Source organism: Ctenopharyngodon idella, chromosome 8 (assembly GCF_019924925.1).
Source record: "Ctenopharyngodon idella isolate HZGC_01 chromosome 8, HZGC01, whole genome shotgun sequence".
Lineage (NCBI taxonomy): Eukaryota > Metazoa > Chordata > Actinopteri > Cypriniformes > Xenocyprididae > Ctenopharyngodon > Ctenopharyngodon idella.
The window spans coordinates 958,201-974,174 of record NC_067227.1 but is presented as its reverse complement, the minus strand read 5'-3'; the positions used below and the strand labels follow the sequence as shown (position 1 = coordinate 974,174).

General features: G+C 38.8%; 1 protein-coding gene across 14 annotated transcripts in view; it reads left to right on the top strand.

Annotated features, from left to right (window-relative positions):
- Window positions 1-15,974, top strand: part of LOC127517166 (polymeric immunoglobulin receptor-like) — a 197,143-nt gene that overhangs the window by 45,783 nt on the left and 135,386 nt on the right. For 3 of the 14 annotated variants that reach the window (XM_051902405.1, XM_051902404.1, XM_051902403.1), the window contains exons 5-8: window positions 1,634-1,768; window positions 11,031-11,126; window positions 11,348-11,391; window positions 11,485-12,200. In XM_051902405.1, the coding sequence (XP_051758365.1) occupies window positions 1,634-1,768; window positions 11,031-11,126; window positions 11,348-11,391; window positions 11,485-11,745 (536 nt within the window). In that variant the 3' untranslated portion in view covers window positions 11,746-12,200. Of the gene's footprint in view, window positions 1-1,633; window positions 1,769-5,183; window positions 5,357-6,023; window positions 10,416-11,030; window positions 11,127-11,347; window positions 11,392-11,484; window positions 15,898-15,974 lie in introns of those variants that run through there. The other 11 variants (XR_007931201.1, XR_007931203.1, XR_007931200.1 and 8 more) reach the window with 9 other exon arrangements.

Below are 15,974 nucleotides of genomic sequence, written 5' to 3'. Positions count from 1 at the left end.
CTTTTCTAGATGACTAACGAGTTTATGGTCACTGAATGTGTTTTTCTGAGGTAAATGTGACGTTACGTGACATTGTTTACAAGCTGTTTTATTGACGTCTTTCCGAGGTTGAAACACTGATTGAGCTATTACACGAGACATGATACGGATTTCGGTAAGTTGTACTGTATATTTTAACATACCTTCAGATGTTTAGTCATGTTTATTTCGCGCTGTAACTGGTATTAAAGCGGAGGAGAGGATGTTCACATGCACTCGTGCTGCCACTTCTCTTTAACTGAGGCGCTAAAGCGATCTGTCACGCCACATTAAACAGTGGCAAAACGGTATTTATTTTTTGAATCTCATAATAAGATGTACATCATTTGAATGAGACTTTGCTTCATATCAAAAGTAACAAAGCACAAAGATTATTGCGATTTATTGGATGGGAGGCGCGCTACATGTTCTGTTCATTCATCAACTGAAAACAGACTAGACTAATCGATTCTTGGGATTTAAGAATCGATATCGGTTCGTAAAAATGAGAATCGATTAAAATCGAGAAATCAATATTTTTTACCCAGCCCTAGCGTTTAGTGTTTAGTTCTCTCTGTGTCTGTTAATCTCGGATCACTGCAGTGTCTGGTGTTGCAGCATTAGTGTGGTCATTTGGATGGAGTAGAAGTGCAGGTTTTAGTGCTGCTGTGAGTCCTTTTACCACACTTGTACTGTAGTTAACTGCAGTTAATGGTGCTCATCCAGTGACCCTGCAATGCACTGTATTATTCAGTGTGAAATCACAGGCTTCAGTTCAAACAAACAGCTTGCAATTCTGCTTTCTAAGTGTCTGTGTATCAGCAAACATGAATTCTGGGTAGTGATTGCCATCAGTAACAAGTATCTGTATCATGAGAAAAGTGGTGTCAAAAAAGTGGTGTCTGTGTGTAAAAAAAAAAAAAAAAAAAAACATCATTTAGAATTTTTTTCTTTTTTTCATTTTTACATACAAAATTCTCAGAAACATCATCATCATCACCACCATCATCATTCCCAGATAGCATGTAATCCTTAAAACAATGTTGAGTCAGTGTTGATGTGTCGACTGTGTTGATTGAATTAACGTTACGAAGTGATGTTGCTTTAGTATCACTCTTGCACCCTCAGTTAATGTTGAAGCAATGTTGAGATTTCAACCTCAAATCAATGGTAATATTATTGATTTAACATTATAAAGTGATATTTTTTCAACATCACTTTTGCACCCCCAGTTAATGTTTAAACAATGTTGAGATTTCAACAAAAAATCAATGATAACACTAATGTAAATATGTACAGTACATTAACCTTCAAACATTAAGGCTATTTACAGGCATTATTCATGATTAGTTCATGTTATCTAATGAATTAACTAATGTTAACTAATTGCACTGTTAGCATGAATAGATGCATTAATATATGTGTGAGTTAACGTTAACAAAGATGAACTAATGCTGAACAGAGGTGTTGTTCATGGTTAGCCAATGTTAACTAACCTCATTGTAAAGTGTTACCCAAGTATCTGTATCATGAGAAATGTGGCGTCAGGTTCTGTGTGTAAAAAAAGCATAATTTAGAAATAATTTTTTTTCATTTTTATATACAAAATTCTCAGAAACATCATCATCATCATCATCATCATCATCATCACCACCATCATCCGCTTCTTCTTTTTCATCAGTCAAAACTTCACCAAGCACAGGCGTTTCCAGAACTTCTACATCACTGGCGTCTCCAAACACATCAGCAGGTGATCTTGAGCTGAAATACAAACATGATCAATGGGTGTAGCTTGTGAGGAGGCCTGACCCCCCTAGAGGCTGAAATATATTACTAAACATAAAAATAAATTATATTTTCCACTCTAAAATAAATATTACATTTAATACATTATAAGTAGTTAATATGTGAAAATAAATAGCAATTATAACCTAATCAATCTTGAGTTGAATCTGCATTTTGGCGGTTTGCTGTGGAATGCCAAAGCTGCCGAAATAAGAAATAAATAAATACATAAAGAAATGTAAGAAGAAATGTTAAATAAATAAACAAAAGAAATGTAAAAAATAATAAAAAAAAATAAGTGTGTATTTCATTATGTTTAATTGTATTTTCCCACAAAGAAATGTAAAAAAAAAAAAAAAAAAAAAAAAAAAAAGTGTGTATTTCATTGTTTAATTGTATTTTCCCACATTTATTTTTTGTTATTTATTTATTTATTTATACATGTATTTATTTATTTATTTCCACTTATTTATTGATATGTTTTTATGTGTGCATTTATTTCCACATCTATTTATTTATACATTTCTTTGTCCGTATGGTAATGAGGGGGGCGTGTTTTACTTCAGACATAGCAATCAAGCTCAGAGTGGCAAGGGTGAAGCTTTGAGGCCACAGTGACACTTGTGGTGTGACCAAACGAAATGCAAGAGGTTTGTGGACATGCCTTTGCAAGTTACACAGGGAATGAATGACTTAGTGTGTACTCACACAGGCGCTCTGAACCGACAAATCCCGGTTCGTTTGACAAGTGTGATCGCTCCGTTTCGTGCCCGAGCGTGGTTCGTTTAGCCGTCCCTGGCCTGTTTGGAAGAGGTTCGGAGCACGGTTCGGTTGGGCTTGAGTGCGGTTCGCATGCAGTGTGAGCGCTAACTGTGCTGGAGCACGGAACAGCTACTACTTTTGTGTGCGCTGTTGTCATCATTACGATGGCAAACATCTTTATTACTACTTTGATAGTACACTTTTCAATTCATGTACTAAATTCGAGTGTATTTCTGGTTCTCACCTTATTGATGAACAGGAATTGTAGTTTGCGAGTAAAGCTGCAAAATTCCTCCATTAATGTCAGCTGCCTTCGTGGTTCATAATAATCCTCTGATACGTGCAAGTCAAAATCGCTGCGCGGCATAAATGATGATAAATCTTTAGCGAAAGTGCATTTCTTCCTGTTTTCTTCCATACAAAAAGTTTCATTGTATAATCTTAATTTTTTAATCTTGTGCTGTAAGCGCAGGATTCTCGTGAACAGCTTGGCATGTCTGCCGTGTCTCTCCTACTGAAAATGTATGTAAGAGGACGGGGAGGGTTGACTAATCAGACTGTGGCCTCAAAGGTTCGCCCTTGCCGCTCTGAGCTCGATTGCTATGTCTGAGGTAAAACACGCCCCCCTCATTTCCATATGGACAAAGAAATGTATAAATAAACAAATAAATAAATGTAGACATATATAAATAATGTATAAATAAATGAAAAAATAAAAGTGAAAAAAGGTAATAAAGTATATAAACACTTTATATATTTATTTATGTATTTTATTATTATTATTTTCCATTTATTTCTATATTTATTTATGTATTTACTTATTTCTTATTTCGACAGATTTGGCATTCCATAGTGGAAAACTTGTTGATTTAAGTGAAGAATATGCCATTTTTACATACAGGTGCTGGTCATATAATTAGAATATCATCAAAAAGTTCATTTTTTTATTATAAATTATTTTTAAAAATGAAACTTTCATATATTCTAGATTCCCTACATGTAAAGTAAAACATTTCAAAAGTTTTTTTTTTTTTTTTTAAATTTTGATGATTAGAGCGTACAGCTCATGAAAGTCCAAAATCCAGTATTTCAAAATATTAGAATATTTCCTAAGATCAATCAAAAAATGGATTTGCAAAACAGAAAAGTTCAAGTTATTTAAAGTATGTTCTTTTGTGCACTCAATACTTGATCGGCAGGACATATTACAGCAAATGACTTGCTCCTAGCACAAATTACTGCATCAGTGAAGTGTGGCATGGAAGTGATCAGCCTGTGGCACTGCTGAGGCACTATTGAGCCTTCAGATCATCTGTATATTGTTGGATCGACTGTTTCTCATCTTTCTCTTGAAAATATCCCATAGATTCAGGTCAGGCATATTGGCTGGCCAATAAAGCACAGTAATATCATGCTCAGCAAACCACTTGGAAGTGGTTTTTGCACTGTGTGCAGGTGCTAAAGTCCTGCTGGAAAAGGAAAGATGGATGTAAATCTCCATAAAGCTTGTCAGCAGATGGAAACATAAAGTGCTCCAAAATCTCCTGGAAGATGGCTGCATTGACTTTGCACTTGATAAAACACAATGGACCAACACCAGCAGACATCACGGCCCCCCCAAATCATTACTGACTTCAGAAACTTCACACTAGACTTCAAGCAGCTTGGATTCTGTGCCTCTCCAGTCTTCCTTCAGACTCTGGGACCATGATTTCAACATGAAATGCAAAATTTACTTTTATCTGAAAAGAGGACTTTTGACCACTGTTCACGGTCCAGTTCTTTTTCTCCTTAGCCCAGGTAAGATGCTTCTGACGTTGTCTCTGGTTCAGAAGTGGCTTGGTAGTCCTTTTCCTGAAGATGTCTGAGTGTGGTGACTCTTGATGCGCTGACTCCGGCTTCATTCTACTCATTGTGAAGCTCTCCCAAGTGTTTGAATTGGCTTTACTTGACAGTATTCTCAAGCTTGCGGTCATCCCTGTTGCTTGTGCACCTTTGCCTACCCAATTTCTTCTTTCCAGTCAACTTTGCATTTAATATGCTTTGATACATCACTCTGTAAACAGCCACCCCATTCAGTAATGACCTTCTGTGACTTACTCTCTTTGTGGAGGGTGTCAATGATTGTCTCCTGGACCATTGCCAAGTCAGCAGTCTTCCCCATTAGTGTGGTTTCAAAGAACAAAAGATACCCGGAATTTATACTGTAGGGATGGTCATTTAATGAAACTCAAATGTAAATATTCTAATATTTTGAGATACTGGATTTTGGACTTTCATGAGCTGTACGCTCTAATCAACAAATTTAAAAAAAAAAAAAAAAAAACTTTTGAAATGTTTTACTTTACATGTAGGGAATCTAGAATATATGAAAGTTTCATTTTTTTAAAAATAATTTACAATAAAAAAAATGAACTTTTTCACGATATTCTAATTATATGACCAGCACCTGTACTTGCTGTTACATATGGTTCAAAAAGTCTATTTATGACAAACTGGCTGGTACATTCAGTTAAACTGATGTGCACGCGCAAGACAAGATTATTATTTACATCGTTCGCATGAATGTACAATGTACCTAGAAACCGGTTTGATTTTTTATTATTACTGTTCAAAAGGCTTCTTGAACTTTCTTCATGTGATCAATCAACACTTGCATCATGTGCTGTCAGGAAGTGGAGCAGGTGCACTGAGCAGACATGCAGAACGTGAACTCTTTTCATGAGTAATCTGCTTCATCTCACGTTTGTCTCCACTAATGTAATATAGTTGTGCCGTGTGTGCTTATAAAGTAAGTGTATTTGGTTATTCTTTATTTAAATCTGCCGATTGTTCTTATGCCACGAATGAGACACATAGCACCATATGTATATTTATGTTTACGGCATTATATAGTTGATTTGTCACCGTTTGGCTTGCTTTCATGGTCATTATAGCAGATGCAATTAATGTAAATTATTTACCATGACAAATATTAATGTTTTAACAAGTTATTTCATGAGTAATAACTTCCTGTTTACCATATCATATAAATGTGCCTCAGTCGCATAGTGTGGTAATGGCGCCATTTTGTGGGCAGTCATAGAATGTAATTATTTACACAGACATGGTGTTAAACTACCTTATTAGGGCCCGAGCACCGATAGTGTGAGGACCCTGTTGTAATTGCTCAGTCGATTATTCTTCTTCTCCGAAATATATCACATTTTTGAGGGCATAAACATGTTCGAAAACCCATGAAACTTTGCACACGCGTCAGAAGTGGTGAAAATGTATGTCTGATATGGGTTTCAGAATTAGGTCTGGCAAAATGGCTTCATAGCGCCACCTACAAAATTTCAATTAAGCGCAGGTATGAAATTTGGTAGACACATGTAACCAATGTACATGTAATCCAAAACCTAATATTTATACTTAAATAATTACTCCATGTAAGATTATTTTGTATTTTGTTCCAGAACCACAACTTTGCCTTCAGCAAAACGCTTCAATGAGATTCTGTTGCCTGGATTCAAATTAGAAATCATACAATTCTGACCGACTGTCTGCAGGGGTATGAATCCACCTGAATCAGTACTAAAATTTAAAACCTCAGTCACAAGTGGTCCTTCGAGCCAGAGCTCGAATTACTACAGAGAATTGAGAGTCAGAGCTTGCAGTTATCTGCCCTAGACGACTTGTAAAGCCATCTGCATATCTAGCAGACTTCCAAGTGCAAAGACCTGGATCTGAGAGGAGATCCAAGCAACCTGCATGTTCCAGTGGTGATGAAGCTAATGCTGAAGATCCTCCACTTGTCTTCAAACCGTGAGTCCAGTGTCTCCACATCAATAAGTCAGTGTTCACCCTCCAGTGATCTGGTGCTACAGGATAAATGGCAAGATACAAAGGACAAGCTGCATCCTCAGGCTCGACACTCTACCTGGGAGGAGATGCCGAGGGAGAATGATGAGCTTTGCAGGTGCATTTGACAACTTTTAAATTTAAAGTGCATTACAAGGCCTTAAAACAGAGAATGCTGTCATGAAAGGAGAGATCCTAGCCACAAACATGGCCACCCCATGCAAATCAGTGTCTCCAGTACCAGCTCCTCATTTTCATTTGCCAGAAACATGTTGTAGTCAGCCAGTCACCACCACACAAAGCAGAGACTTCCATCATTACCTCTCTGCGCAGATCAGGCAGATAACAGAGAAGGTGAGGGACTGCACTGTTTCACCAAGCTTGATCAGCCTCAAGCTACGTCAAGGTATCGTACCCCATCTATAGCCTCCATGATGACATCAGATCCAAGAGAGTTTTCAAGGTTGTGCACGGCATTAGAGAACCTCCTCCCTGACCAAGCCACAGAACGTTTCAAGTGTCAGATCCTCACAAATCATCTACAATTAAACTGTGGGTCACATGTGTCACAACTTCAAAGTAAGACTCCCTCATGAGCTGAGAACTAGCTTAAGGAGATACATACACTCACTGAGGGTAACTATACCTACTCTCCTCGATTTCTCTAACTGGTTGGAGTACGAGCTCCAAGTATAAGATGATAGCTCCAAGAGGACAGGTCTCCCACTAGAACCTAGAAGTAAGAAAAGGCAGGACCGCCGTAACCCAAGGGCTTTTAGGAAACCAGCTTGCATCTTGCTTGACATAGAGAAACCCATGACTGGGAGTGAAATCCAAGCAGCCGCTCAAGAGGTAACATCTAAATCTGCCAGATTCAAAGGGAGATTGCATGCATATTGTCCCTATTGTGACAATGCCAATCACTTCTTAAATGGGTGTGCCAATTTCAAAGAGCTCACTAAAGAACAGAAGGAATCTTGGATCCGTAAGTACAGAGTCATCATGCCTCAAAATGCAACCTGAAAGCCCCCTGTAAGACATGCCATAGGAAACACCTCTGTATACTGCATTATGTAAATGGACGGACTGAAGATAGCAAAACTGAAACGGACACTAAAGACAACTCCTGTCTGGTTAACACCACCAAGGACACCCTGTATGTAGATCGCTCTATCTACAGCCACAAGGTTCGTCTAAAGGTGAGCAAAGTCATCACCAATGGGGACAAATCTATTGAGGCATATACTGTATTAGATGATGGGGTGGAGAGGACCATACTGCTCCACACAGCAGCACAGCAGTTAAATATGAAGGGGCAGCCTGAGGACCTAATACTGTGAACGGTGAGGCAGGACCAAGAGGTTCTTCATGGGGCGGCAGTCTCATTCACTTTGTCTCTTGTCACTAACTGACACAAGAAATTACCCATTCAAGGTGCCTTTACAGCTGAAAAGGCTTGGTCTCGCTGAGCAAACTCACCCTGTTGTTGGCTGGATTTTGCAGCAAATAGACAAAACCTATACTGCTAATTGGCTCAGATTGTCCACACCTTGTTACCCCAGTTGAGCCTGTTCGCCTAGGCCCTCCAGGTGGACCTGCTGCAGTTTAAACTTGGCTAGGCCGGATGCTACAAGGCCCTACACAAGATCAAGCACAGGCTCAACACTCACCAATGCCTCTTTACTGCCATCTCCCCCAATGCTGATCTGTTTGCCCAAGTGGCAAAGCAATGGCAGGTGGATGTAATTCCATACAACAGTGAGAAATTAATGATGCAGTCAAAACTTGATCAAGAGGCCATCAGACTTTTACAAGACAAAATTGTGAGAGTTAACGTGGATGGTGTCATTCGGTATGCAACGCCATTCCTTCGCATACAACACATGCCAACTCTGCACATGTCAAAAGAAGCTGTTATGCTGCAGCTAAGAAGCGTTGAGCGAAAGCTGATGAAGAACCCTGATCAGGCCTGTGCTTACAAAACTGAGATTGAGAGACTTAAGAATGCTGGCTATGTGGAGAAACTGCAACCATGCGAGGCTGAGACATTACAAAAATCATGGTACATCCCTCACCATATGGTCATGCATAATGGCAAGAATCGTGTTGTTTACAACTTCTCATTCCATTATGAGGGCCAAAACTTGAATGAGCTGCTTCTTCCAGGTCCCACTTCCTGATGACAAACCTTTACTTCGGTTCCTGTGGAGAGATATAACCTTAGATCAAGCACCAGATGTGTACCAGTGGCAGATACTTCCCTTTGGGACTCCCCTGCAGTCCCTGTTGTGCAACATTCTCCCTGCAAAAGCATGTGCTAGACCACAGTCAACCAGGAGATCAGATGGGGGTGGTGATAGAAAGACGTCCTTCTATGTTGACAATTGTCTACGCAGTCTCACATCCACATATGTCGCCAAAGACCTTGTTGATCAGCTCTGTGCCCTCCTAAATGAGGGAGGCTTTGAATTGCGACAGTGAGTCAGCAATTGCCCAACAGTGGTTGCTCACCTTCCCTCCGATACAAGATCGAACAGGTGTGAGCTCTGGCTTAGTCAGAGACTGCAAGATACCAGTGAATCTACCCTTGGACTGCTCTTGCATTGTCAGTCAGACACTTTGCGCTACACAGGGAAGTGAATCAGAGCCAAAAACACTGGTGCAGCGCCTATGGGATATAAAGCCAGAAGATCTGCTCAGCTTATGGAGTTCATGGGAGAAGGAACTGGGTGATCTGGAAAAATATCACTGCCAAGATGCTATTCCAGTCCATACATGGATCTCCCAAATAACAGATGTGATATACACGTATTCTGTGACGCATCTGAGCAGGCCTATGAATCTGTGGCATATTTGCGAATAGAAAACACAGAAGGCCAAGTTGAAGTTGCATTTTGAGCGGCCAGATCATGTGTTACACCCCGAAAGCAACAGTATATACCTCGCCTTGAACTATGTGCAGCTCTGAGTGGTGCCCAGCCCTCCAAGGTCCTTGTCACAGAACTCACCATCCCCATCTGTTCCTTAACACTCTGGTCAGATTCGACGACTGTGCTTGCCTGGCTGTTGTCAAGTTCTTGTTGTTACAAGGTGTTTGTGGGAACTCAGGTGGCTGAAATACAAGAGCTCACAGCATCTGTTACCTGGCGTTACATACGATCCAGGGACAATCCTGCGGACAGCATCACAAGATAAAACGCTTGTGTGACCTAGTTTAAGGAAGCCAGTGGAATCAAAGTCCTTCATTTCTCAAACTGCCGCCAGTGAATTGTCCCGAGCAACCTTCCTTGCCTGCTGAAGAAAAGAGTGGCGAACTAAGGCAGTATGCATTTTGTGGATTGACTACAGTTATACCTTTGCCAAATCCACAGCAGTATGACACACTGGCCGATTTCATAAAGGGATGCAGTCAGCAGCTTTATGGGGTGGTGAACATTACGTGCACTGACAAACACAGAGAGGTAGAACAAACAGTGCTTTGTCACATACAGATTGAATCCTTCCCTACCGAGATGGTCCAACTGAAGTCCAGGTAACCAGTATCAGGTGTAAGCAGGCTGGCTTCTCTCTCTCCTGAGTTTGACCCTACCACTGGACTTATTTGTGTAGGTGGCTGTTTAAGATGCTGCAGTGAGACAGAATTGGATTGTGTCTATCCCATCGTCCTTGCTCCTCAACATCCTGTGACCAAACTCATTATCAAGGATTATGATGAGAAGCTGCATTACCCTGGGTCAGAACGAGTGTTCGCAGAGATAAGGAGAACCTACTGGGTATTGCAAGGCCGTGAAGCAGTTTGGCGACACCAGCGACATTGTGTGGAGTGTTGAAGATGGAAGGGACAACCAGAAGTTCCTCGTATGGCTGACTTGCCACTTGCGAGACAACAGCTCTTTAAGCCTGCCTGCCTTCTCAACTGGCATGTTGGAACAGTCTTGACTGAAATTGAAGGGATTTTCAACTCAAAACCTCTTGGTTACACCTCTTCAGATATCTCTGACATTGCGGTGAGCAGACATGCAGAATGAGAAATCTTTTCATGAGTTTAATGAGATTCTGGAGTCTAGAGTGAATTCTTCAAATTAGAAATCATTATACAGTTCTAACCGACTGTCTGCAGGGGTTTGAATCCACCTGAATCAGTACTAAAATTTAAAACCTCAGTCACAATTATTATTATTTATTTATTTTTGTTAAAAGTTTGGCATATTGCATAAATTGTGTTTGACTGAAAAGCTTATATTGAAATATTCTACATTCTACCAATGATAAAACTGTGCTAGATGGTAAGTTTTGTGAAGGAGGGCCACTGGTCGGAGCCTTTGAGTTGTGTTTATAATCACTACGATATAGTGGTTTTCAATTTGCATAACACTGACTGTAAAATATGCATTTTAGGTATGGGAATGGCATATTATCAGTTTTGATATTTGGTATATGGTCATTTGGGCTACTTTTTGGGCTAGTTTTGACTGGTCATTGTGCTAGTTTTGTTATGCAGACCTGGCAACCCTGAAATCCAGTATCATGGTCTGGCCAATCCTATTCCAAACGTCAATGATCTGATCTGATATTTAGCTCATAGTGATCAGATTCTAACATTATTTCTCATGTGTTTTCAGGCTCTTCTCTGATCATCCCTCTGGTTTTGTTTTTTCTGGCTCTGATCACAGCTGGACTCTTATTACTGTTTTTCTGTAAGAAGCGTCAGTCTCAAGGTAAAACTCATTCTTAACTTCTTTAGATGCAGAAATTCACCATTTATACTGAGATTAAAACAGATTTCTTGATCTGTTTTCCCACTTTCTGTCACCACCTATAGGCTGCAACGAGATGAGCAAAATACAGATATTTGATGATTGTGTGAAAAAATGTACACAAGACATCAGTGTTGAATTGCGATATAATGTAATTAATTTAGGATGCTTGTTTTTGGCAGGCGGTGATTCGTCATCTCAGACTGGACCAGGAAAACATGAAGTGGTGAGTCCAGTTACTGTATAAAATGATATTAATGTCTAATGCCTTCCATCCTGAGGATCTTCGGAGCTGTAAATAATTTCTGTCTCTCCTCAGGTTTCTCACACTGGTTGTGATTATGAGGAGATTAAAGACACTCACAAACAGTTACCCACAAACCCCTCTGATTCTTCTAACTGCGTTTACGCTACAGTTCAGAAAGCCACTGGTGACTCTCAGTGCTGCATCACATCTGCTGAGGATCTGAATTACGCAGTGGTGAATTTCCACAAGAAATCTGACTGTCCTGACAGTGTCAGTATCAGGAATAATCAGGATTACAGTGAATACACTGCTGTCAATTATCTCACTGCTTGACGAACAACAGCAGATAATATAAATGAGCTGAATGTTTTATCACCTTGTCTTTGGCATTAAGTTTGTGTGTTTGGTGTTTTTTGTTAGTCTTCAGTGATGCTCCTTTTCCTTATATTTTAGTCAGTCTTGTGAATCAGACTTTTGACTGTTGGCATGAAGTCTGATGAATGTTTAAATGACAGCGCAGTGTTTTGTTCTGCAGATGACAATGAAATATTTCAGAATATTTCAGACAAAATTGAGCAGAATATACAGCTGTGCTCAATTTTATAAAGCTAACAAACTTTAGCACATGCAGCAACTGTTGTTTTTTTTCCCAGTTCTCATTTTAACAGATAACTTAACCTGATAACTTAAAAAAAAATCCAGATGAGGTTGTGATATTGTTTTCAAATGTGATATGCATGAATTATGGAAAGCTGAAATGCACATAAAAGCACAATGTCTGAGCTTTATGAGTGTCCGTTGTGAAGCCTGAGGGCTTTTTAGCTTTTGATCTAAAAATGTTTATTTCAGAAAATGGACTCCCCACTGATGTAATTGTAATGTAACGGAGACTCGTTCGAGCTCAGCTTGAGATCCATATGTGGCAGGATAAGTGATTTATCTTATTGGCCTGTTTGGGGTATGGTTTTGGGCAGACCAATGAGGTAGAAGCAGCCATACTATTTAAGGACCCTTATTTTGGCGAGTGTGTACGTGTCCTGCTGGTTCTGGGTTCTCCTCTCCCATTTCCATTCCTGTTTTTGTTTGTGTTCAGGTATGTTGAGACTCTGCTGATGGTGTAATGATGTGTTCAGCTCGAGGCTAATATGCAGGGGCGCCGTTAGGTGGGGTGAAGAGTACGCCAGGCATATGGGCCCCGGACGCTAGGGGGCCCTAAATCACGACTTTGGATTTTTTTCTTTGTGTGTGTGTGATTTTTTTTTTTCTTCTTACATGCACAAAAACGTTAACCAATAATATTGTAGTAAAATAAAATTTAAATCTGTGAATTATAGAAAGAAGTGAACGTGAGCGTGCTCTCTTGTCACTTTAAAATACAGCGCATGACGTGTTAACCGCATAAAAAAGAATAGGATAGATGGAAAGAACGTTCCCAGAACATTCACTAACGTTCTTTAAAATTTGTGTAAAGGTTAGTACAAATTGTTATAAGAACGTTCCAAAAACATTATTTTAATAACGTCATTAACTTTCTTGTAACATTTAGAGAAAACGTTCTTAGAACATCTTTAGGACGTTATTTGTACTTGATGAACGTTCGCATAATGTGAATAGAAAACGTTCTTAGAACAACATACTCAGAACGTCCTTATAATGTTATTAGTATTTTCTGAATGTTTTCATAATGTTATAATAAAACGTTCTGGGAACATGTTCTTGGAACATCTTTAGGACGTTATTTGTACTTGATGAACGTTCTCATAATGTTGATAGAAAACGTTCTTAGAACAACATACTCAGAACGTTCATATAATGTTATTAGTATTTATGTTTTCATATCACGCACGGACATTTCAGGCCTCGCATTTTGAGCTGAATCACGAGACTCAATTCCTGACGCCACTGAATCGAATCTTTTTGGAATCGTTTACTGTCTTGACTCTCGAGTCTGTTCTTTCCCCTCACTGCAGCTCTTGCGCGCGCAGCCGCAGAGAGCGTCCGTTATTTTCTGAGGCTGAGAAAACGTAAATGGTAAGCGTGAATTCGTAATACTATTTTAAATAACATATATGCCAGAACATAACATCAGAATTTCAATGTTGTATGTTTTTTTTTTTTCTTTCTTTTTCCAAACTGTTTATTTTTTAACCTGGCGTTGCTAGACGTTCGTTCCCGTTCCTACTGAAGGCCAAAAGGGCCAAAAACACGTGAATTTTAACACGTCAACAACACGTTAAATACGTGTATTTCATGCGTGAAATACGCGTTAAAAATCTGTTTGAACGGGTCAGTGTCATTGGCTGCTGAAAACTTGGGTCAAACCATTTCTGTGAGCTTAAGGGGGTGTACCATTCATTTACTAGGATTCCACCATTTAACATGCTAGATCAGCTTATTCAGCCCTTTTGTTTTGTCTTTTTTTTTGTATAACCTATAGTAATATTATATTTAAATTGCCGTTTTATGAAAAAATAGATTTAATTTTTCCACTTATTTTTTTATTTTTTATTTTATTCTTTTTTACAACGCCCTTACCCTTACTGACAATAAAATGCGGCATTATAATCTCACTGAATCCGAGTATGCTCTCTCTCAGCCATATGACCTGCAAAGTTTTTTCTCTGGTGTGTGTTGGGGTGGGACACTAGCTGAAGAAGATTGGGGTGTGACTAGAGATGATAGACCTGCACAGTTTTGTTCTAAAGAAATAGTGCAGGTTAGTCGTACACAAATAAAAATTTAAACTGATAATAATGTACGATACTCCCTCTGTGTTTGTGTCAGAACATGGGAGCGGAGCGCAAGATCAAACCCTTGTGACATACTGGATCGAAAATATGTGAAATAAGTTTTTTCTAGTCGACTAGTAGTAGTTCATTTAAGCCATTAGTTGACTAATCATATTTATATTAATTTATTTTCTTAAATACTGGAGAGAATAAACAATAATAATGAGCGTTTACGTAATATCTATATAGCAAGCGCACGCATAAAGCTTGCCATAAAGAACCGGCAAAAGTTATGATTATGAATGTGACAAAAAACAGCAAGGAGACATTTTAATTGTGTATTAATAAACTAATGTTTTCTGAATCAGTGTCGGCTGCAAAGATGTTGCCATTACTGCCTCTCATCATCTCCGTAGAGATGCACATTTCATTCGGATTAGGAGAGTAGCCTATTTCTTTTCGTTTTGAATTATTTCGTTTAAAAGTAGACTTTTCACGCTTTCTATAGATATATTGCTCATGTCTGTGAGGCAAGCAGCCTGAGTTTCGGTTCATTTAGCCTACAAGACTCGCTCCAGTTCACGCGCCAGTGATCGCGCCCGCGCCTCCATGTCAGGATTATTTTGTCAGCTATATTTGCTTCTTATTTATTAAATACAGGCAATTGGTTGAAACATTGATTAAAATTAAGATACAATTTTTACAAAACGAAATGCACTTTAAAGAAATGATTTCTACAAAACAAAACTTAATGAAGTGGTCAAAATCATGTCTGACCCACTCAATGTCTCCAGATATATTGCGCATCTTATGATATTTTGGTCTTAGTCATGCAGTTCACTTTTTATAATCAAATAGATGAAAATAAAAAATAACATTATAACACATTTTGAGCACTTTTAACTTGGCAAAAGGGCAATGCACACAGCCATTCATGTCGTCACGGAGAAAATGTGACTTTCGTAGAGCAGTATATATCACGACCTCATGTCCGCTTTTAAGCATTCTCCGTGACGACAGATTTTTAACGCGTATTTCACGCGTATTTAACACATATTTTACGCGTGAAATACATGTCAAATACACGTATTTAACGCGTTGATTTTTCACGCGTATTCCACACGTATTTAACGTGTTAAAATTCACGTGTTTTTGGCCCTTTTGGCCTTCCATACGCTCCTGCTCTATTCAAATCTTGCGCGCGCTGACAGGGTCCGGTATTTTCATCATAGAGAGATTTACATCATAAGAAGGTAAGTGTGAATTCACAAAATAATTGTAAATAACATGTTTATATAACACAACATCAAAAGTTTTTCAGTGTTAAATCATTTTTTTGTGAACCGCATTTTCTAGACCGCTGTCTTTCAGTTATTGCGTGCGCTGACAGCGTCCTGTATTTTCAGAGGTTTATATCAGACGAAGCGATAAGTGCAAATTCATAAAACAATTTTAAATAGAGTTGTTACCAAAACATAAGATTACGCGTTGTTGATATAAATTGAGTGTGTGTATGTTGTGCTAACTGGTACTTAGCAACTGCCACACACATTTATAAGAAGTTAGCTATTAGTAAAATATTAACGTTTATTAATTAATGCTAGTCTAGCTAGTGTGCTTGAGTTGCTATCTTATTTCTCTCTTTGACAAATCAGCAAACACTTTCTTCTCAACTGTCCACAGATGCTTCAAATACAGCACTGAAGGAAGAGCTGCAGCTGACTTGATTCTTGTGAGGCAGACAAGGACAGAAAAGGTGTTTTACCAACATACTTACAATAAAATATATCATATTTGTTAAAGTGTAAATTTCACTCCTGTTGTTCTTGTTTA